General features: G+C 47.9%; 1 protein-coding gene across 2 annotated transcripts in view; it reads right to left on the minus strand.

Moving 5' to 3' along the window:
• Nucleotides 1-285: 285 nt before the first annotated feature.
• The window catches only part of SLC45A4 (solute carrier family 45 member 4), a 93,209-nt gene continuing 70,877 nt past the window's right edge, over nucleotides 286-22,617 (minus strand). For both annotated transcript variants that reach the window (XM_066578741.1, XM_066578742.1), the window contains exons 3-8: nucleotides 13,652-13,840; nucleotides 9,461-9,640; nucleotides 7,049-8,112; nucleotides 6,197-6,296; nucleotides 2,564-2,775; nucleotides 286-2,360 (exon numbers count right to left, since the gene is read on the minus strand). In XM_066578741.1, coding sequence (XP_066434838.1) covers nucleotides 1,992-2,360; nucleotides 2,564-2,775; nucleotides 6,197-6,296; nucleotides 7,049-8,112; nucleotides 9,461-9,640; nucleotides 13,652-13,840 — 2,114 coding nt within the window. In that variant the 3' untranslated portion in view covers nucleotides 286-1,991. The remainder of the gene's footprint in view (nucleotides 2,361-2,563; nucleotides 2,776-6,196; nucleotides 6,297-7,048; nucleotides 8,113-9,460; nucleotides 9,641-13,651; nucleotides 13,841-22,617) is intronic.

Consider the following 22,617-nt stretch of genomic DNA (forward strand, 5'->3'; position numbering starts at 1 on the left):
GATTAGTGTCAATCTCCACCATTGTGGTCAATCCTGCATTATGGCTGTGCGGTCAACATACTAATGGACCCGTCTACATAGCTGCTGGTATAAAGCCACCTCACCCCCGACTCATCATGAAATCACACCAAGGGCGCGTTTACATGGCCGTATCTGCTGTCTGCGTTCCATTTGCGTATTTCGCTCCTGGCTCCGGATTTTTAGACCCGCTCCCATTCTTATGCAAAACTTTTACAAAAAGATTGATTTTTTTTTTTTTTTGGGGGGGGGGGGGGGGGGGGGGGTTAACACCAAATACGCATATGGAATACAGACCATTAATACGGTTATGTAAATATGCGCTAAGGCCGGCTTCACACAAAGCGTTCCTTCGTCCTTTACATATAAAACCATTGGTTCCATTTTCTTTTTACCACTCATTTTTAGACAGAAGAAGCAATTGTGACATTTTAAATGTCCTGCTCCTTTAAGGGGACATACAACGTGTCACAGGGGCACTGAAACGCGTGTATATTTTAAACTTCCATTTATATATAAACTTCAGTTTCCTTCTTTTTACCCCTTATTTTTGGCCATGCAAATCAACGGTGGCAACATTTTAAAATGTGTTCTTTAAGAGAACGTAAAAAACGGGTTACACGGGCACAAAAACTGTTTTTTCCTTAAATTTGCCATTTATAGAGAACTTGTCATGTTTCTTCAACCCGGCCTATAAGGTTCCAAAACGTCAAGCCCAGAAGCCAAAAAACACGTTGTGCCACCGCACAGACGGGAGTGTGAAGGAGTTCCTTAACTAACCTGTAATAGGCAAACAATGCTTTAAGAACACAGACACAATCAACCCCCCAAAAAAGTAACAGTTTCGGAAAATTTTTCAAAATTAAAATTGTAGAAAATAAAGATATTTTAGTTTTTTCTTTACAGTAGCCGCTGTGGATATAGAGCGGATTTCATCTCTGGCGCGATGTAGCCATAGAATAGATTTCCCAACCCGACTCGTGATTGGACAGAGGAGGAATTAGGGGTAATATTGCTTTAAATCTAGAACACCTGACATCAAGTGAAAAGAAGTCACATACTTTTAAGTAAAATGGAGGTAAGTCAAACTGCAAACGCATTCTCACGGCGTCCCGCCAACGGACGGAATTGTCAGGCAATTGTAAAACCAAACTATTTGTACATTCTGACGCAAAAAGGAGAAAAAATACATGTATACGCTTCTTCACTTGGTGTCCAGACGCCGAGTACAGGCTGCGATGGTTTACAAAGTCTCTGAGGTGAAAGCGCGTCTGCGCCGGCACGCATTGGAGTCGGAACACGTTGTACGAATGTGAAGGGACCAGTTATGGCGAATCCATTGCGTGTCGGTGACAGATGCCGTTTTGTGGGTGCATTCGTAGATTAAGTCTTTTTCTATAGCTCAAGTTAAGGGGTTACCCCGGGTATTCCACAGGATCGGGGTCTGACCGCTGGGACCCTCACAGACCGTTGTAACAGGGGTGACTGGCAATGAATGGAGCAGCAATCTCCGGCCGTGCCACTGAAATTAATGAACGGTGGCCGAGCATCTACACTGCAGCTCCATTCACTGCATCGCACTGGGCCCCTGTTCTGGCGGTTGAGGGTCCCAGCGATCGGACTGCCACCAATCAGGTAGTTCTCTTGATATAACCAGAACACCCCTTTAAATCGTTGCTCTATACACCCAAAGTATCATAAAACCTGCAAACCTAATGTTTGTAACATACGTTTTGCTTCAAGAGAGAACATGCAGAAAAAAGGAGAAATCCGTAAAACCAGAATTTTCTGTTGCCAATTAAATTATCTAAATTTTCCTTTTTTGTTTTCCCCTAATGATTGGAAATGACCTCAGACTTCACTTTTTGAAGGTACGGGGTCATGGGCTGAGCTCAGTCTAGACGTTCTCCCGCTGTTCGGTCGCAATGGGCGGGGTCTGGAATGTGTTATGATTTTTTTTTCAAAGCACCTGCTCAAACCGCCGATTCACTTTCTACTTCTGGAGGAACAGCCGTCTGCCCTTTGGGGGAGAGCTTCAATACCAGAGGCTTCTCGGGATCCACTCCGTTAGTGATGGCCGCGTCTGGAGCAACCTGGCGTTTGGGTTCCTCCTTGTTCTCGTCTGGGACTTCGGGGTATATTACCAAGAATGCAGCTGTGAGAAATCCCAGGAATGAGCCTATGGAAGCCACCAGAGGTATTACTCGAACTGTGCTCACAAAGTCAACCACCGCACCGAGGGCGGAAGCCACCAAGATCTGCGAGATGTAAACCTGGCAAGATAGAATGGCGCAGTCTATGCCGAAGCCTCTCTTGGAGTTCCCGGGACTGTGATGGATATACTGTATGGGAGAGAGGCGGAAAAAAAAAATATATATCTTGTCACCATTTGATACCTTACATAGACCAAAAACATCTGAGTTGCAGTACCACACACAACCTGTAGATCCAAGCGCTGCCGTTTTTAGAAGAAAGCAGGCGTGCTTTGTTTTTTTGTTTTTATTAACCCGGACCCCCCCCACCGTTTGGTGCAACATCCTCTCACCTCTTTCATCTCGTGGTATTGTCCAAGTAGGGCGTACGGACAGTAGGAGATGCTCATGGAGACGATTCCCATGGTGCTGATCATTATCATCGAGACGTAGACGTTGGGGAAGATGAACATCACCGCGGTGCCGATGGAGAAGCCCAGGGTCCCCAGGATGTAGATGATTTTGATGCTTAGGTCATAATTGTCCAGATACTTCTGTAGCAAGGCTGCATGACACAACAGACACCGGATTATTTATAGGCTTTAATGGGAATCTGTAATCCATACAATCCCACCCAACATTGTCAAGTAGGTGGTCTTCCTAGTCTATAGGTGGCCATGGCTTAGAAAAGTTAAGGACCGTTGCAGGCGGTTATGAGACACAGGAGCAAGTAGTTTGTTCCGAATATTGATAGAATAGGATGACAAGGTTAGTAGTGGGTCTAGCTCCAGAGGGACCGGACAGGGCCCACAATCCCCACAGGGGGGCTAAAATAAGTATCCGGTTTGTCTTGTCTCCTCCTCCTGCTCACACTCCGTTAGTATCCACAAATTCACCAGACTCGATCATTGGCTAATGGCCGATCAAGGAAGGTTACCTTCAACTGTTTTACTGCTCTAAACCACACCACCATGGATGTAAGCCAGGGGCGTAGCTAAAGGCTCATGGGCCCGAGAGCAAAAGTTTATCTTGGGAACCCCCCCAACTTCTTAAACCCTTAACACAGATGCGCAACTTGAAACTCCTGGGCCCTAATGCAAAACCTGTAACAGGGCCCCCAACTATAATGGTTTATTCATAGTACAGGACTCCCTATATGGAGAAGAGAGGCCTTAAGGGTCCCCTAAGGCTCCTGGGCCCGGTTCCAACCACATCCCCTATAGTTACGCCAGTGATCTAACCATTAGCTCCTATACTGCCCTAGACAAATAGGGTTCTAACAATTAGCCCCTTCACTGCCCTAGGCCACCTAAGATGTTATCCATTATTCCCTTTACTGCCCCAGCCCACCAGGATGTCATTATTTACCCCCTCACTACCTTTAAACAACCACGAATATTACCTTTCATCCATTCAATATCCTAGATCAACAGAGTGTAACCATTAGCAACGCTGCCCTAAAACAGGGATGTTATCATTATCCCCTTTACTGCTCTAACCAACCAGAGATGTTATTTTTGAACCCTTCACTGCTCTAAACCACCAGAGGTGTTATTATTGAACCCCTCACTGCTCTAAACCGCCAGGGATGTTACCTTTAACACTTTACTGCCCTAGGCCACCAGGGGTGTAACCACTAGCCCCTTCACTGCTGTAGACTATCACAAATACTATCATTATGCCCTTAACTGCCCTAGCCCACCACAAATGTTTATACGGACTCTTCACAGCTCTAAACCAGCAGGCGTGTTACCTTTAACCACTTTACTGCCCTAGACCACCAGTGATGTATAACCATTAGTCCTTTCACTGCTCTTGACAACCATGGATGTCATCATTATTCCTTTTACTGCCCTAGCTCACTACAAATGTTATTATTGACCCCCTTACTGCCCTAAACCACCAGGGATGTTACCTTTAACCACTATACTACCCTTGCCCACCAGGGATGTATCCATTAGCCCCTTCCCTGCCGTAATCCACAAGGGATATTACCTATAAAGCTGCCTATACACAAAACTTTGATTTGTCAATTTTGGCTATTTCTGCTGACTATAGTTTGCGATCGTGAACAATCATTTTTTATTGTTTTTGCAGAGTATAGTCTGCCAAAAATGTCACTTGTCCTATTGGAAGATCTTGGCCGTGGTCGGTGGAAGAGAGAAATTTTTGGTGATCATTTGCCACTTAGTGTAAGCCTACAGTCTTTTTCACTCTTTAGTAAGACAGTTCATAGTAACAATACAGTTGTGGCAATAGGCAGCCTTATGTGTATTGAAAGCTTAACTTCCTCATTGGCCTAAATTATCAGGGATATAATCATTAGCCCATTCATTGCTTTAGATTAACTCCTTAACTGCCCTAGACCACTAGGGGTGTAACCATTGGCCTAGTCACTTCCCTAGAGCATCAGGGATATAACAACTAGCCCATTCATTGCTCTAGACCACCAAAAATGTTGCCTTTGCATCCTCGGTGGTCTAGGGCAGTTAAGAAGTTAATTAGCTCTACTCTGCCCCAGACCACCAGGAACATTACCTTTAATTCCGTAACTGCCCTAGACTACAGAGGATGTAACCATTAGCCCATTCGCTGCCCTAGACAGCCAGAATGTTACCTTTACATCCCTGGTGTTCTAGAGCAGTTAAGGTAACTTTCACCATTAGTCTATTCACTGCCCTGGACAAAACAGGAATGTTACCTTTAACTATTTCACTACCCAAGACCACCCGAAATGTAATCATTAGCCCTTGCACTACCCTAGTCCATCAAGGAAATAACCATCATCCCATTTAGAGCCCTAAACTAGAAGGGATGTTACCTTCAACCTCTTCACTTGCCTCGACACCCCAGGATTGTTACCATTAGCCTATTCACTTGCCTAGATCACCAGGGATGTTACTTTAACCCTTTATAAGTATGGCTCTGGTGGTATAGAGCAGTAAAACTCCTTTATTGACCCAGATCATAAATGGTGTAACCATTAACCCCAAGAAAGATAATATAACATGAGAAGATGTACGTTGCAGGTACACTGGAAAGGTCCATGTGTGGTGTTAGCACAGGTCCCCTCAGTTGTCTGCGATTGCCCATGAATCAGTAAGTATATGTTCACATGGCGGAATACAATGTGGGTTTTTCTGTATGGATACCACCGCTAATATCCACAGCTGAGCTGCGTATTTTGCCGCAGATCCACAGATGGATTTAACCCTAAATGGGCAAAATCCCCAACACGATTCTACGTCGATCCGCATTACAAAGTGACATGCTTTTGGTCCCTTTCACTCAGGCAACAGGAAGAATAAGACTACACAGCAAATCAGACAGCTTTAGGATAAAATAGGGGTAAATGGGGCAAAACAAGAAAGTTTGTGTCATCTGTATGCAGATACGGAGGCTCGGAGGGGACAATCTGTGACAGACGGTAATAGGCTCAGACAAATGATATAAATCAATGACACATTAGTGAATATGGCGGTACAGGTCATACTTCGGGCAGACGCTGCTGCTCAGGGGACACATGGATGTCCACGTGCCGTCACCGGCTCACAGGAGCCGCATCTCCTCAGAGACCCTATTCATCTACTAATGAGTCGAGGACGAAACCAGCAACATCTGCCGCAGCTTATCCCTCTCCCGGCATGATACATGATTTAATTACTGCTCTCTATCTGACCGCTGACACCGGAGTCAGGAGCCGATCACTATGAAATAGTACTAATAGGACTTCTTATACAAAACACATGTGTACATCTAGATATGGAACGGAGCATCACCTCCTAAAAGAATACCCGGGAGATATAAACCCTGGAATCATATCTGCATCTGGGTGACAAGTGATGAGAATTCCATAATCTTACCCGTGGAGGCAGATATACTGGAGCGTAATAGCGATCTTACCAAAATGCCAGAAGAGAACGCCCCAAGGACTGTTGTATCTACCGAGTATTCAGCAATGCTCGAGTAGATCGGTAAAGCCTTACCTGAACAGACGGCAGCAGTAGCAGCGTATATGACCAGACCCCAGCAGCCCATCTGCACCCCGGCGTTGTACTGATGAAGTTCCGTAGAATTGGAGAGCGCCTAGAAAAGGAAAATCTGCCAGTCACAACTCCTATAATAGCAGTGGGGGCCATAGTCTCTTAAATTATGGGGTATTAGAGGATGGGGTAAAATCACAAACACCCATAATGATAAAATAGATCTTAAACTATACTCCAGAGCTGCACTCACTATTCTGCTGGTGGAGTCACTGTGTACATACATTACTGATCCTGTAGTGATCCTGAGTTACATCTTGTATTATACTCCAGAGCTGCACTCACTATTCTGCTGGTGGAGTCACTGTGTACATACATTACTTATCCTGTACTGATCCTGAGTTACATCTTGTATTATACTCCAGAGCTGCACTCACTATTCTGCTGCTGGGGTCACTGTGTACATACATTACTTATCCTGTACTGATCCTGAGTTACATCCTGTATTATACTCCAGAGCTGCACTCACTATTCTGCTGGTGGAGTCACTGTGTACATACATTACTTATCCTCTACTGATCCTGAGTTACATCTTGTATTATACTCCACAGCTGCACTCACTATTCTGCTGGTGCAGTCACTGTGTACATACATTACTTATCCTGTACTGATCCTGAGTTCCATCCTGTATTATACTCCAGAGCTGCACTCACTATTCTGCTAAAGTCATTGCGTACATATATTACTAGTCCTGTACTGATTCTCAGTATTCTTCCCACTCCTTTAGTAGTCACAGTAGCCACCCCGCTCCTCTTCTCCAGTAGTCATTAACCCCAACCTCGTAGACTAACGTACCTTTGGATCACCTTCGAAGATGACCTGACCCATGAAGTCCGTGTAGAACACCGCTTCGGCAATAATGGAAAACCAGGTCAGTAGGTGGCACAAACAAAGACGCAACAACTCTTTGGGCATCTTCAACATAGAAAGCCAGAGCAGGCGGACCGTCGTCTCCGTCTCTCCTTCCTCGCTCTCGGTATCACCGCTGGAGTTGGTGGCGCCACTCTGGTTTCGATGCCTTTGCCTTTGACGCTGTCTCTTCTGCATGTCGTAGATGTCATTCATGCTGCGGGACGACTTGATCAGCAAGATGGCGTTGGCTCTTCTAAAGCGATATTTGTGGGACCCTACTTTGCCGTAATAGGAGAAGGTGTAAGAGGGCTGGCGATAGAACATGTGCCTGCGGCGGCGCATGGAGCTGGCGGTACAGGACTGCTTCATGCCGATCCTGGCGTGTCCGTTCATGTTCTCTTGCTGTAGCAACTCGCCGCCATTGGGAACTTTAGCTTCGTTGATGTGATTATCCAGCAACATCTCCTCTTCCCTTTCGTTCTCCCTGAGGAAGGCGGACAAGCGGTTAAACTTGGATTTGAGGAGCTCCTGGCTGGTGCTTCGCGGAGTGTTTGGGTAGGAACAGTCCTGGAAGATAGAGGGTTCGATATAATGTAGAAACTCGGATTCGTAGTCCAGCGTGGCGTCAGGCATGTGCAGGACAGAGTCGCTTTTGCTCCTTACGATATCCACTTCAAGAAAGTCGAGATTGAGATCGTTCTCGGATTGGACCTCGTCTGGAAACATCGTGTAGGGTTCGTCTTCGTTGATGACGTTGAGCCGGGACATGGGTGCCAGCGTGCTGTTTAGTTTCACGCTCGACAGGGTGTCGGCTTCGTCGTCCAGGCGGTCTTGCTGAGGGCTATACTGTTCTTCTTCGATGCTGAAGAGGTGAAGGCCGACAGACACCGAGAAAATGATGGCTGCGAAAAAGAAAAGGACTTGCTGCTGGGACTTGAACAGAGATCCGAGGAAAGTCTGAGTCCAGTCGAGGCCGCCAAGCATGTAACCGATGGCTCCACCAAGACCTGCGGAGAGGAAGGCGATATCAGCAAAAAGAGAATAAAAAAAAAGTAACAAAATCTTTAAGCACCCCAACAGGCCAAGAAAAACAAAGATGGCCGAAGCGCTTCTCTGACTACCCGATGGTGCTTTGATTGGCCAGCGCTGTCTAAATGAGCGGTGCTGACTAATCATGTAGTGTCCCTGATGAACACTGTGTATTCGTATGCATTGATAGTCCGAGAAGCGGTTCGGCCATCTTTGTTTCTCCGGGTCTATAGGGTCGATTTAAAGGGGTCAGTACAGGCATACTGGTCCAACATCAATCCATGGTTGGATTGTTAGGCCTCATTGTTAGCTCTGATTGGCTGTTACAGGAAGGCGGGGGGTGTGGGGGGGAGGAGTCAAGCTCATTTCTCCTGAGGGCCACATCAGCATTACAGTTGGCTTTAAAGGGCCGTTTATAAAGCCTCATTCACACGGGTGTAGTTGCACCCCGTATTACGGACACTTAATCCCCATTGATTTGCCGTGTACTTTCTATGGATTAACACAAACAGCTCCCAGCCCAAAATACGCTAATCTGTGGGGCAGCGATGTCAAAAATGAAAGTAAAAGGGTTGTGCAAAAGTTTGAAAAAAAGATTTGTTGTAATCGCACCGACCCGAGGGGAAAAAATAATTTTTTGCCAGTTGTGCTGCATCAGTCACACTGTAAAAAAAAAAAAAAAAAAAGGGGGCAGAATTGATGTTTTTTTACCTGTCCTCCAAAAAAAAAAAAAAAGAAAAAAAAAAAGTTATTAAAAGTTATACAATACATTAAATGTACCTAAAAAAAATGGTACCAATACAAACCACAGTTGCTCACACAAAAAAGCAAGCCCTCATACGGCCGTGACAACAGAAAAATAAGAAAGGTTACGGCTTTTAAAAGTCCCAAAAAACATAGTTGTGTCCAAAATAGGCCGCATCCTAAAGGGGGTTTTGTCATTCAAACAAAACCCTGCCCCCCGGCTGGGCCCCGCCTAAAATAACAAACAATGGTATACTCCTCTTACCAGGGGCCCCAGGACACAGCAAGCAGTGACTTCCAGGCAGACGGGCTGGGTGAGAGCATGTGACCGCTGCGGCCTCTGGTTGCCATTGGTGCTCCTGCCATCAGCGCTCATATCCTGGGCATAATGATGCCAGGAGATTGTGGGACATCACACTGCAGCCTCTGATTGGCCACATGCTTCCGCCTAGCCCGTCTTCCAGGAAGTCACCGCCGATGCCAGTGCCAGCTGCGTCCCGGAGCCCCAAAACAGGTAAGTATACCACAAGAACCAAGAAGTCTGAGGAGTTTGAAGCAAGGGCAATCAGAATGGGCACGTACCGGCTGAGAAGGCGTGAATGTTGAGTGCCATGTCTTGCTCTTCGTTATCCGCCACGTCCAGTAGATAGGCGCGGATCGGCCCCTCTGTGGCGTCAGCGCAGAAATCTAAGACTACGACACCCAGCACTGTGAGGACGATCCCAATGGTCTGGTTCTCCGGGACGTCTCCGATGGCGAGACCTGGGAAATGCGATATACACATCATATGAAAATACCCACAATGCACCTAACTCGGAGGCACATCTGGCCCAGGTATTAAACATTACCAACCTATGGCCGGTACTGGAATTCCCCGCTACCCTGGGAAACAAGGGACTTCCTATTCATAGACTAACGACGCGAGTCTGGAGTCAAGCTATAGAAGTAATCGGATTTTCTGACATTGTCGCAAACATGCAGTTGTGGAGAAACCCTGGATGGCAGGAACTGCTACCACTAGCCGACCTTAAGATATGGGAACAATACGATATAAAGTGTCTGGGCGCCCTATACAATTCCACCGTCATGCTATCCTTAGAGCAGCTACAAAACCAATACTAAATTCCCCGAACCCACTTTTATAAATACCTACAGATCCGCCATGCACTCCAGACACAATTCCCACCTGCAAGTAGCAACATATCGCATTACCCGTTAATAGGAATACTGCGAATGCGAGGACCTAGGGGCCTTATCTCAACGCTATACTCTCATCTAACAACCGCAAAAGCCGCTTGAGAAATTCCCCCAGCCCTCTTAAAATGGAAATCCCTAATTCCAGCATTGACGGAAGAAACTTTCCAAGAAGTCCTAGAATCCCCCTTACTTGTCTCCCCCTAAGTAAACAACAAAATGACCCAACTGTACATAGTCCACCAATGCTACCTCACCCTGTACTCTCAGACTGTATAGGATGGGCAGATACCCATCTCCCCACTGTGCCCGATGTACATACGCGGACTTCTGGCATATGACCTGGGACTGCCCGTCAATTAGGTCATACTGGGGCGGTGTCATTGGCCTGCGGTCCTGGACGTCCCGGTTCCCATAACCCCGGAAATTTGCCTTTTTGGCATCCTGGATGCAGAAGATTGGCAACATTATGACAGAATTTTCTTGCGGGAAGTTTTGTTCCTGGCAAGAAAAGTTATTGCCCTGCGATGGATGGACCCAAGGGGCCCAACTCTGGCTATGTGGAAAAAGATCACCAATTCCACCATACCCTACAACAACTTAGTATATAAGGGACGTAAGTGCCAAGATAAATTCCAAAAAGTTTGGGGTCAATGGTGTGACTCGTCATTAACTCTGTTTCCCCAGCAGCCTCTCACTTCAGCCATACTAGCGCTACAAAGACGACATTAACAATTCCGGAGACTGACCAACATACCACGAAACCCAACCACCACTCCTGACGACACTAGCCAGAACACCTCATCCAAAGCCCCCCGGATACTACTATTATACACCTATACCTCGTACCACATTAGATTGCCCGCCATGGACACATTCATTACTCTCTACCTCTCCCTTTCCTCCATGCAGAGGCTTACACACTTACTAACAGCCCAACATTCAATACGCGACCTTTACTATGTATTCGGTATCTCCCCCCTGGGAACCTCCGACAAGTCTCTCCCCCCCCCCCTCCCCCTCCCCCTCCTCACAATTCCCCTTACCTCCCCCATACTTATGATGTGCACTGTGCTTACTAAATACTGTAAATCTATGACTGTAGAATCTGTGAATCTCATGTATGACCTTGTACTGCAGAAGCTTTGGTTATTGCAAATTGATTACTAGCCAATAAAACAAGTTTAAAAATAAATGCCCACAATGCATATAACTCTACAGCTACTGGACGCATATTTGGGATTTCAGCCGCAGTTCAGTAGCGGGGAGCGATTCCAGTGACCTGATTGGTTGTTGGGGACACCCCCACCTTTGGAGATGTGCACGAGTGGCCGGCCCATTAAATAAGCAGCAGCAGGGCCGTAGGAGGGTCGGCAACTAAACCCAAACCCTAACCCTAACCCCTAAACCCAACGCTAACCCTAAACCCAACGCTAACCCTAACCCTCACCCTAAACCTAAACCCTAACCCCCCCCGCTGGTCTCGTGAAGTAGTACTCGTGCACATCTCCAAAGGGGGGGGGGGGGGGGGTGTCCCCAACAACCAATCAGGTGGCTGGAATCGCTCCCCGCTACTGAACTGCGGCTGAAATACCAAATATAGCAGGGAGGATAATCTGTCCAGTAGGCATAAGTATTAAGTCAGTGAGCTGCATGTGTCAGTCTTCACTGTCAATTCTATTCATGAACCAGAAACTCAGGCTGAGCAGTGCTGTAGGGGTTAACTTAAATACTGTTCTTGTTAATAAGCCCCTCTGCAATCTACAGGGCCCTGGTCCGTGGGAGATGCGGAGCCGCTACACGCAGTGATTTGTGTGCCTGGAAGGAGTCATTTCTTCCCACAGCGGCCCAGAAAAGAACAGAGAGCAAAAAAGGAGATAATAGGTGAAATAATACTGGAAACAGGATGCATTGTAAGATACGCAATAAAGGGAACACGGCGGCGCACAACAGGAAGCATCGCCCTGTGAACAGGTTCCTACAGGGTTCTCATGCCAAGCGCTGGCAGCGCCTCCCGCTCCGTCGCTCCTTCACATTCTGTGGATTGTTTATTGAATCCCGCAACAAACACCTACAGTCTGTACAGATATACTCCAACTTCTCCCGTTACGTCTTGTACTCCACTCACACCCAGAGCTGCAACAACTCCTCAAACCCTCAAAACCCCACAGCCATGATCACGCTCCGCGGGTAGTTTTCTGCGTGAATCCCGCCTCTAAACACTGCAGTAAAATCCGCGCCTTTTGCGGCTTGATGCGCGGATGTAGCCCTGTCCGCGGGCAAAACCCACTTGTGGAATCCCAACACGTTCCCTCTCATTTACGTCACGTAGCGACAGGTCACTTCGTCACGCAGAAACGGGATTTTTCACCCCACAATTCCTTATACAGAGTTCGCCCATTGACAAGACGAAATCCGAATGCGGATCCGCAGCAAAGACCGCGGCAAAAAGCTGCAGATGTTGTTGCAGTTTTTATGTAAACTTCCATATTGGATTCTGGCGTGCGCCTCGACCCTCCGACCACCTTCGCACAGGGCAGAATCGCGGCAGACATTCCGCAGCGCTTCCAGTACGAGCCCCGCGGAGCGGGATTTTAACAAAGCTGTAGGAGGGCTGGTTTTTTTGCGGGATGATTGTATTTTTAATGTTACTATCTAATGTGACAGAATTTTTTAAAGTTTTTTTAGTACGTTATAAATGGAGAGAAAAATGGGGGGAAAAAAGTCATTCTGCCATCTTTCAGTGAATCTTGTTTCTACGGCGCACAAACTGCAACAAAAGTGACCTGATAACTTTTACTTTTTTTTTTAGCCCCCACAGGACCACAGCTTGCAATGCTTTGATCGCTCCTGCAGTAGGATGTGATGCCACAGCATTACATCATACTGCAATCGGGCAGTCAGTCTATCAAGCCACCCCACGGACATGGCTTGATAGGCCCCAGGGCTGTCAGACTGCCTTTCAGAGGGCCCCTGGCTGCCATGACACCCACAAAGCTCCCAGCGATCTCAGAATTGACAGTGGCATTTAAAAAGGTTATCAGTTGTGATAAGCCGCGCGGCTCATCCCAGCTGTTACCAGCAGGCGTTGGCTATAAGAAAGAGCCAACACCTGCGATGTATGAAAAGGAAGGGGGGGGGGGGGGGCAACGATCCCCCTTCGTACATGTCCTGCATCTGCAGGACGTAAAAACACGATATGGCGGTCACTAAGGGGTTAAATGTTGACACTGGAAAATACAACTTGTCCCACAAAAAACAAGTCTTCATATGTCAGTGTCAAAAGAAAGACAAAGTCACGGCTCATAAGGTGGGCACAAAAAACTAGAATATATATATATATATATATATATATAAAATATATATATATATATATATTTTTTTTTTAAATATCTGGTTTTGGAGCCCCTAGAGAGCCGTTCCCACCTAAAGATTTATGGCCATAAGTGCGGATCCCATTCCTGGAACCCCGGGCTACCTACTGATTTAGGCTGTCTGCTCTCATCATGGAAGTCAATGGAGGGCTGCTACAGGACAGACCTCACAACGACGTCATCCCACAGATTGTGTGCTGCTTACCAATCACAGAGCCGTTGAGGAAAAGTGCAACTCCAAGCAGAACCCCGACACACAGGCCGAGGATGAAGGGCCGCCGGCGGCCCCATCGAAGCGTGCAGCGATCACTGGCCGAGCCAATGAGAGGAGTAAATATCAAACCGAGGATGGGGCTCAGGAACCACGTCAGGCTGTAGTACTGTTCAGGAAGACCTGCGGAAGACAAGGACACAACAGTCAGACCATATCTTGTACATAGGGGGCAGTATTATAGCAGTTCTATTCTTGTACATAGGGGGCAGTATTATAGCGGTTCTATTCTTGTACTTAGAACCGCTATAATACTGCCCCCTAAGTACAAGAATAGAACCGCTATAATACTGCCCCCTATGTACAAGAATAGAACCGCTATAATACTGCCCCCTATTCTTGTACATAGGGGGCAGTATTATAGCGGTTCTATTCTTGTACACAGGGGGCAGTATTATAGTAGTTCTAGTCTTGTACACAGGGGGCAGTATTATAGTAGTTCTATTCTTGTACACAGGAGGCAGTATTATAGTAGTTATAGTCTTGTACACAGGAGGCAGTATTATAGTAGTTATAGTCTTGTACACAGGAGGCAGTATTATAGTAGTTATAGTCTTGTACACAGGAGGCAGTATTATAGTAATTATATTCTTGTACATAGGGGGCAGTATTATAGTAGTTCTATTCTTGTACACAGGGGGCAGTATTATAGTAGTTCTATTCTTGTACACAGGGGGCAGTATTATAGTAGTTATATTCTTGTACACAGGGGGCAGTATTATAGTAGTTATATTCTTGTACACAGGGGGCAGTATTATAGTAGTTATATTCTTGTACATAGGAGGCAATATTATAGTAGTTATATTCTTGTACATAGGAGGCAATATTATAGTAGTTATATTCTTGTACATAGGGGACAGTATTATAGTGGTTATATTCTTGTACATAGGGGCAGTATTATAGTAGTTATATTCTTGTACATAAGGGGCAGTATTATAGTAGTTATATTCTTGTACATAGGGGGCAGTATTATAGTAGTTATATTCTTGTACATAGGAGGCAGTATTATAGTAATTATATTCTTGTACATAGGAGGCAGTATTATAGTAGTTATATTCCTGTACATAGGAGGCAGTATTATAGTAGTTATATTCTTGTACATAGGGGGCAGTATTATAGTAGTTATATTCTTGTACATAGGAGGCAGTATTATAGTAGTTATATTCTTGTACACAGGAGGCAGTATTATAGTAGTTATAGTCTTGTACACAGGAGGCAGTATTATAGTAATTATGTTCTTGCACATGGTTGCAGTCTTACAGTACCATTTATCCCCATAGGGGGTCAATGTCTAGTGGTTCTATACTGCACCAGCTATGACAGGAATATCCCTTTAATTCTCTGTAATGCTTTCTTTCTGACGAGTACGGTAAATAACCCTGCCTGTGCGGGATTATTAGTATTAAGTGAATGGAATGCCGCTTTGTGTTTTCAGGCCAGGAAAAGCATTTCTACCCGATGTCACATGGTGACATCCGCACGTGGCAGGCGATCCTGTAGAGCCCAGTGACAGTGATCTCCCTGCGGGAGGCCATTCACTGGATAAGCCGGCCGTGTATCCACTTACACAATGCACTAAACCTGTTGTCAATGAGCGGAGCTTCACATCCTACGCTGGAATGAAGCCCCTGATTGTGTGCGGCTTCCAGGAAATTCTAGATAAACACCGGCGGGATCATCTTTGATTTACTTAGCCGTAAAAAAAATGCGTGTAAACAGCCGTGTCCATTGTTAGTGGTGTGAATGAGCACGAGGAGCGATAGATGAATGAGCCCGGAGAATGTACTGATCAGCTGCAGCGCCGCCCTCGCTCGCTGCTCTGTATGCCAATACTGATCAGCGATGGCCGCTGCTGGTGTCACCTCATTGCTATGTAGGAGGTCATCACATTGTGCACATTCCGATGACCTCTCCTTAGTTGTCACCTGATTGGAAAGTGTTTAATTACCACGAGCGTTTCCCAATGTGTCACACAGCAATATTTCGTAATTCTGGAACGAGGCTCTGCTTAGTGCATACAGATTTATACAGCCACCACTAGGGGGAGCTCACCGGGTACAGATTTATCCAGCCACCACTAGGGGGAGCTCACCGGGTACAGATTTATCCAGCCACCACTAGGGGGAGCTCACCGGGTACAGATTTATCCAGCCACCACTAGGGGGAGCTCACCGGGTACAGATTTATCCAGCCACCACTAGGGGGAGCTCACCGGGTACAGATTTATCCAGCCACCACTAGGGGGAGCTCACCGGGTACAGATTTATCCAGCCACCACTAGGGGGAGCTCACCGGGTACAGATTTATCCAGCCACCACTAGGGGGAGCTCACCGGGTACAGATTTATACAGCCACCACTAGGGGGAGTTCACCGGGTACAGATTTATACAGCCACCACTAGGAGGAGTTCACCGGGTACAGATTTATACAGCCACGACTAGGAGGAGTTCACTACACACAGCCACCAATAGAGGGAGCTCACTGTATACAGATTTATACAGCCACCAAGAGGAGAGCTCACAGAGTACAGATTTATACAGCCACCCCTAGTAGGAGTTCACTGTATACTGATTTATACAGCCACCAATAAGGGGGAGTACACTATACACAGCTACCACTAAGGAAGCTCACTGTATTCCGATTTATACAGCCACCACTAGGGGAAGCCCACTACATACAGATATGTAGAGCAGGGGTCCCCAACGCCAGTCCTCAGGGATCACCAACAGGTCATGTTTTCAGGATATCCTATGGTAAGTACACCTGTGGCAATGTCTGAGGCACCGACAATAATTACATCACCTGTGCAACACTGAGGAGATCCTGAAAACATGACCTGCTGGGGGTCCCTGAGGACTGGAGTTGGGGGAACACTAATGTAGAGCAACCACTAGGGGGAGCTCACCTGCAGCAGGTCTTATTTTGGGCTCCTTCACGCGAGCATATAGTCACAACGTATTGCGCGTCTAATATGCCGTGTACCAATCTGCCATAGGCTCCTATGTTGCCACTCATAGGAAACACACGCACAATAAAGATCGCAGCATGCTCTATCTTGTTGTGTATTATGCGTGTATACAGACCAAGATAGTGCATGGCGATTGGCAGCTAATTACGCTTATGTGAAGTTCGGTGCATAATACGAACAAATAGAGGATATGGGGTTTTAACATTTGCAGCAAATACTCCTGTACATGGGGATTTGCTGTGTACTGTGCATTTTACGCATGTGAAAATAAAAAACATACGTAATACACGGACCACATGCAGCTCACTAGACGGAGCACACGTTATACAAACCACCACTAAGGGGAGCTCACAGTATACAGATATACACAACCCTGATGGAAAGTGTAAGGAATCTGTCTTCACTAAGATCTTAAAGGAGATGTCTCGAGGAAGCAGTTAATTTTTTTTTTTGCCCAGTCCCCCCCATTAAACACACATTACTAAGCCCCCCTGTAAATGACATTTCTAGCTGGTTCGTACTTACCGTTCCAGCGTTTCAGCAACTTATAAAAGTTTCCTCAAGATGGCCGCCGGCTCTTTCCCCGTCGCTCGCTGCAGCCCGACGTGCGCGCTCCCGAGACGCCGCCAGCTGTGTCTCCATGGCAACCGGACGCCCCGCAGCCGCCGACCAGACGCCCACCGCCAGGCAGCAGGTAAGCGGCGCTAGCCCCCGGCTCCCCAGCGCTAGACCCTCAGCCCAGGTGAAGGCCCCGGAGCCCAGCGCTAGTTCCCCCGGCCTAGCGGCAGCCCCCCCCGGCGCAGCGACAGCCCCCCCCCCCCCCCGGCCTAGCGACAGCCCCCCCCCCCGGCCTAGCGACAGCCCCCCCATCGCAGCGACAGCCCCCCCGGCGCAGCGGCAGCCCCCCCCCCCGGCCTAGCGACAGCCCCCCCGGCCTAGCGACAGCCCCCCCCGGCGCAGCCTGGCGCAGCGGCAGCCCCCCCCCCGGCCTAGCGACAGCCCCCCCGGCCTAGCGGCAGCCCCCCCGGCGCAGCCCGGCGCAGCGGCAGCCCCCCCCCGGCCTAGCGGCAGCCCCCCCCGGGCGCAGCGGCAGCCCCCCCCCCGGCGCAGCGGCAGCCCCCCCCCCCGGCGCAGCGGCAGCCCCCCCCCGGCGCAGCGGCAGCCCCCCCCCCGGCCCATCACTTACCTGGGAGGCGAGGCTGGGCTGGGCTGGGCTGGGCTGGGCTTCTCCGCTGGGCAGCTCCAGTTTCTGCACCTTCCTCTAACAGAGGATGGTGCAGAATGGCCGCTTCAGCGCGCTCCCGAGCAGTGAAGGCTCGTCTGCGCATGCGCAGAAGAGCTGTAGCGGGGAGCACACTGAAGCGGCTCGTGCTGAATGGAGAAGACCGGACTGCGCAAGCGCGTCTAAAAAAGCAAGCTGCCAGCGAATTTAGACGGAACCATGGAGACGAGGACGCTAGCAACGGAGCAGGTAAGTGAATAACTTCTGTATGGCTCATATTTAATGCACGATGTATATTACAAAGTGCATTAATATGGCCATACGGAAGTGTATAACCCCACTTGGTTTCGCGAGACCACCCCTTTAAGCTCCCTCTAGTGGCGCATATTAGCAGCTGCAAACTACACAGAGCTTGTAGTCTGTAACCATGGAGACAGAGGTCTGCATAGGAACCGTAAACCTAAAGCGGCAATAGTTTTTTTACATCCTATTTGCAAAGTTGTTTTCCTTGTAGTTTGATGTACTGGATCACTAACATTGGCTGCATGATGGACACGGCTTTCAGGGAACTGCCAAAGCTCCAGCGCCGACACAGTTAATGTCGTAACTAATTATTCCTAATGGCTCATAATTATAATAATTGTTAAGTCAACAAGACTGCGAAGCATCTTGGTCTCTGACATTAGTGAGATTTCAGCCTGGAGACAATGAGCTCTGCTGACGCTGCTGATCTCCAATAGCAGAAGTGAAATAGGCAGGATTTGCAATTCTTGGTAGTAGAGCGCCGTCCCATGACACGATCACGCGGCGGCCGGGGGGGGGGGGTAATCCGGGCCGCATGTAAAGCTTCATAATAATAGACTTGCGATTATCATAAGGATTCCCTACATGGATGTAAGGTCATGAACAAAAAAAAAAAAAATTAAAAAAAACTTTATAAAAAAGTTAAAGGGGAGCTCCAGCAGTTCCCCAGCAGAGTCCAGCGACGGCCCAGCAGCGGTTCCGGTGAAGGCCCGGAATCTCTAACAACCGACCCCGAGAACTGTAGGAGATTAAGAAACCAGAGTGGCTTCTTTTCTCTCCAGCGCCAGAACATCTACGCCCTTTAACTCTACTATTCCATACAATTATGTAGTTTATAACCAATTTTCGCCACATTGACACTGAGAGATTCCTTCGATCCATCCAACGTAGTGCTATGACTTTCCTAGCCAAGAAAAGTACCTCTCTCAGAATTATTCTATGAGGGCGCTGTCAAATCTCCTTGAGTATCCCAAAGAGGCCGACCTCCGGGGTTGTCGGGTCGGGTGTTTCCAAAACCCACGAGAGGAGGTCCGTGACCTCTCCCCAGACGTCCCGAATAACAGGGCACTCCCAGATCATGTGCCAAAAATCAGCAGTGTTGTGTGGGCACCTAATGCACTTGTATGATGAAGTTCTGCCTGTTCTCTGCAGCCTCACTGAGGTAAGGTAGCACTGATGTATAATACACAACTGTATCAGCTTGTTATTAGCCGCAGGAGAAACGCACAGAGGGGAGGCTAGTAGATCCTGACAGGATTCTTCTGTCAGAGTTGGTGTCCGTGTTTTCCATTTCAGCAGGGCCGGGGGAGTATTAGGAGAGGTCTTTGCTGCGATTAGTGAGCGTGGATATGAGGCCTGTGGTCCTTGGGAGCGTAGTATACCCATCAGGGGGTAGTGTGATATAGAAGGTCCAGGATATGGGGATTGTGTCTGCAGTGCATGTCTGATGTGTAGGAATCTAAAAAAACGGGTACGAGGAAGTTTGTATTTAGCTTGTAGTTGTTCGAAGGAGGAGAAAATATTAGATGTGTACAGACCACCCAGAGCTCATATTCCATAATTCTCCCACCCAGAGACATCCTGTAAGGGAACCAGCTCTGTCAGACTAGGGTTATGCCATAAGGCGATATCAGCCATTATATCTGAAAATGTATCAGCGGACTTCGATTGTCTCCATATATTAGAGGCCGGCTTATGTATTAAAAGCAGTTTACAAAAGTCAATGAGGAAGGAGATTCCACCGCAGGCCACAAACTGGGGATTTTTAGGTAGTGAGCCAAGTGTGCCTCTAAACTGGGGAGCGGGTCATCTCCCAGTCAGCATTGTAGGTGGCCCAATTGGCTAGCTACGTAGTATAGGAATAAGTCCGGGAGAGCAGCCCCTGCCTCCTGCCGCGGTCTCTGGAGATTTTAAGTTTCAGACGGGAACTTCCCCGTATAGGAGAGGGTCATGAGCGAGTCCATGGACCTGAAAAACCGTGAAGGGATGACTATTGGGGTGAGTTGTAGGATATGTAAGCATTTCGGCAAGATGATCATTTTTATCAAATCGACACGGCCGGCCACCGAAATCGGCAAGGATCCCCGGGTTTAGAGATTAGTTTTACAAAGATCTATCAGAGGAGATACATTTAGATCTAAGGACCGTCCTGCAATATTAGAGATCTGCAGCCCCAGATATTTACAGGAGCTTGTAATCTGCAGACACTCAGCGGCTCGTCCTACACAAAGGCATCAAAGCGGATTCCGACCAGCTAATATGGAGGCCGGAGACGCCTCCACATTGGTTTATAGTTTGTATGGCAGGCATAAGAGATGCTGCTGGGTGTGACATAAATAACATGTTGGCATAGAGCGCCACTCGGTCCTCACGGTCCCCCATGACTATTGCCTCTAACACTGGGCTCCTCCTGAGCGTAATGGCCAGAGGTTCTATAGCAGAGCAACAACGATGGGGGAAAGGGGACCCCCTGTCTGTGCGAATGAGGCTTACCGCTGATTTCATAGGAAACACTTGTGATCCTCTATCGGGCGGGAAATACGTGAGAGGATCGGAACTTCACAGAAGCGATGCGGGGAGTTTTGGTATGAAAACCGCCTTGCATCGGCGTCAAGAACGATATTGGTCTAAGACACTAGGATAAAGGATATCGCACTCTTAAACCTGCACGGCCATTTTGCCTGCTAGCGCAACATATTTTACGTGCAAAACGCTTCGCATTAAAGGCCGTTTTCACACGGATGAGATTCTAGTGCGATATTTGCGCATTGCGAGACGCAATGGACGATAAAGTCGGACGCGCTGCGATTATTCAATGTTGTAGCATCGCTGCAAGAGAAAACCCACCCTGATAGATCAGGCGCTCCGCTTTCACGGCGTTTGGTGAATCTCACAAGACACAACCTGCCCGATATAATCGGTTGTGCAAATACGGCCTTAGGCCTCATGTCCACGGGGAAAATCAGATCCGCTGCAGATTCTACATGTAGAATCTGCAGCGGGTCCCTCCTGCCCCGCGGACATGAGCGCTGAAAATAGCAATTTAAAAGCATTTACCTATCCGTAGCGGGCGGCGAAGGTCAGCTGTTCCTCACGGCCGGATCTTCATTTTCGGCCGGCGGATGAATTCCTGACGCCGGCACGTCGTCGACGTGCCGCGCGCATGCGCCGGGCACATCCGCCGAGCCGAAGCAAGGGAGATGCGGCCGTGAGGAAGAGCAGAGCTTCGCGGCCCGCTGCGGGTGAGTAAATGCTTTTAAATTCCTATTTTAGGTCTCCCACGGATCCGGACGGCTTCCATAGGCTTCAATAGAAGCCCGCGGGAGACCCGCATGAAAATGGAGCATGGTCCAGATTTTTTCATGCTCCATTTTTTTTAAAATCACTTTTATTGACGATCCGCGGGTATTTATCTACCCGCGGGTGGTCAATGCATCCCTATGGGGTGCGGATCCGCGCGCGGGAGATCCGCTGCGGATTTTAAATCTCATTTTGCCCGTGGACATGAGCCCTTAAGGTGCAGTAAGGCCCGAGTCACAGGAGCGACGTATAACGAGGGACAGCGTATACGCCAGAGGATACAGCGCTGCCATCTATTTTTCAAATAGTATCTACACACCAGTGCAGATGGACCAACGACAGGACATGGACGCCATTCACTGCATAGTTTACCTCAGCAGTATAATATATAACAAGTAACAACCAATCACAACGCAGCTTTCATGTTACCTCATCAGTATAATATATAACAACCAATCACAGTGCAGCTTTCATGTTACCTCAGCGGTATAATATATAACAACCAATCACAGGACAGCTTTCATGTTACCTCAGCAGTATAATCTCTAACCACCAATCACAGCGCGGCTTTCATGTTACCTCAGCGGTATAATCTCTAACCACCAATCACAGCGCAGCTTTCACGTTACCTCAGCAGTATAATCTCTAACCACCAATCACAGCGCGGCTTTCATGTTACCTCAGCGGTATAATCTCTAACCACCAATCACAGCGCAGCTTTCACGTTACCTCAGCAGTATAATCTCTAACCACCAATCACAGCGCGGCTTTCATGTTACCTCAGCGGTATAATCTCTAATCACCAATCACAGCGCAGCTTTCATGTTACCTCAGCAGTATAAGACATGACAGCTGAGCTGTGATTGGCTGTGGGGGGGATGCAGACAGATTTTCTCTCCCAGTAGTGTTGTGCCGACCTACGTCTCCACGGGCCCCTGTATCACCTGCACTGTCCTTTCTACTTATTCTGTCACCGACCCTACGGTTCCTGGGGCCCCACTGCAGACTTCCAAGATGGCGATAGCGCTCCTGTCATTGCTCTTGCACACCAGTACAACCAGTGCTGTGCGCATCGGGTAGTCTAAGAATCGCCGCGGCCATCTTGGA

Source organism: Eleutherodactylus coqui, chromosome 9 (assembly GCF_035609145.1).
Source record: "Eleutherodactylus coqui strain aEleCoq1 chromosome 9, aEleCoq1.hap1, whole genome shotgun sequence".
NCBI classification, from domain to species: Eukaryota; Metazoa; Chordata; class Amphibia; order Anura; family Eleutherodactylidae; genus Eleutherodactylus; species Eleutherodactylus coqui.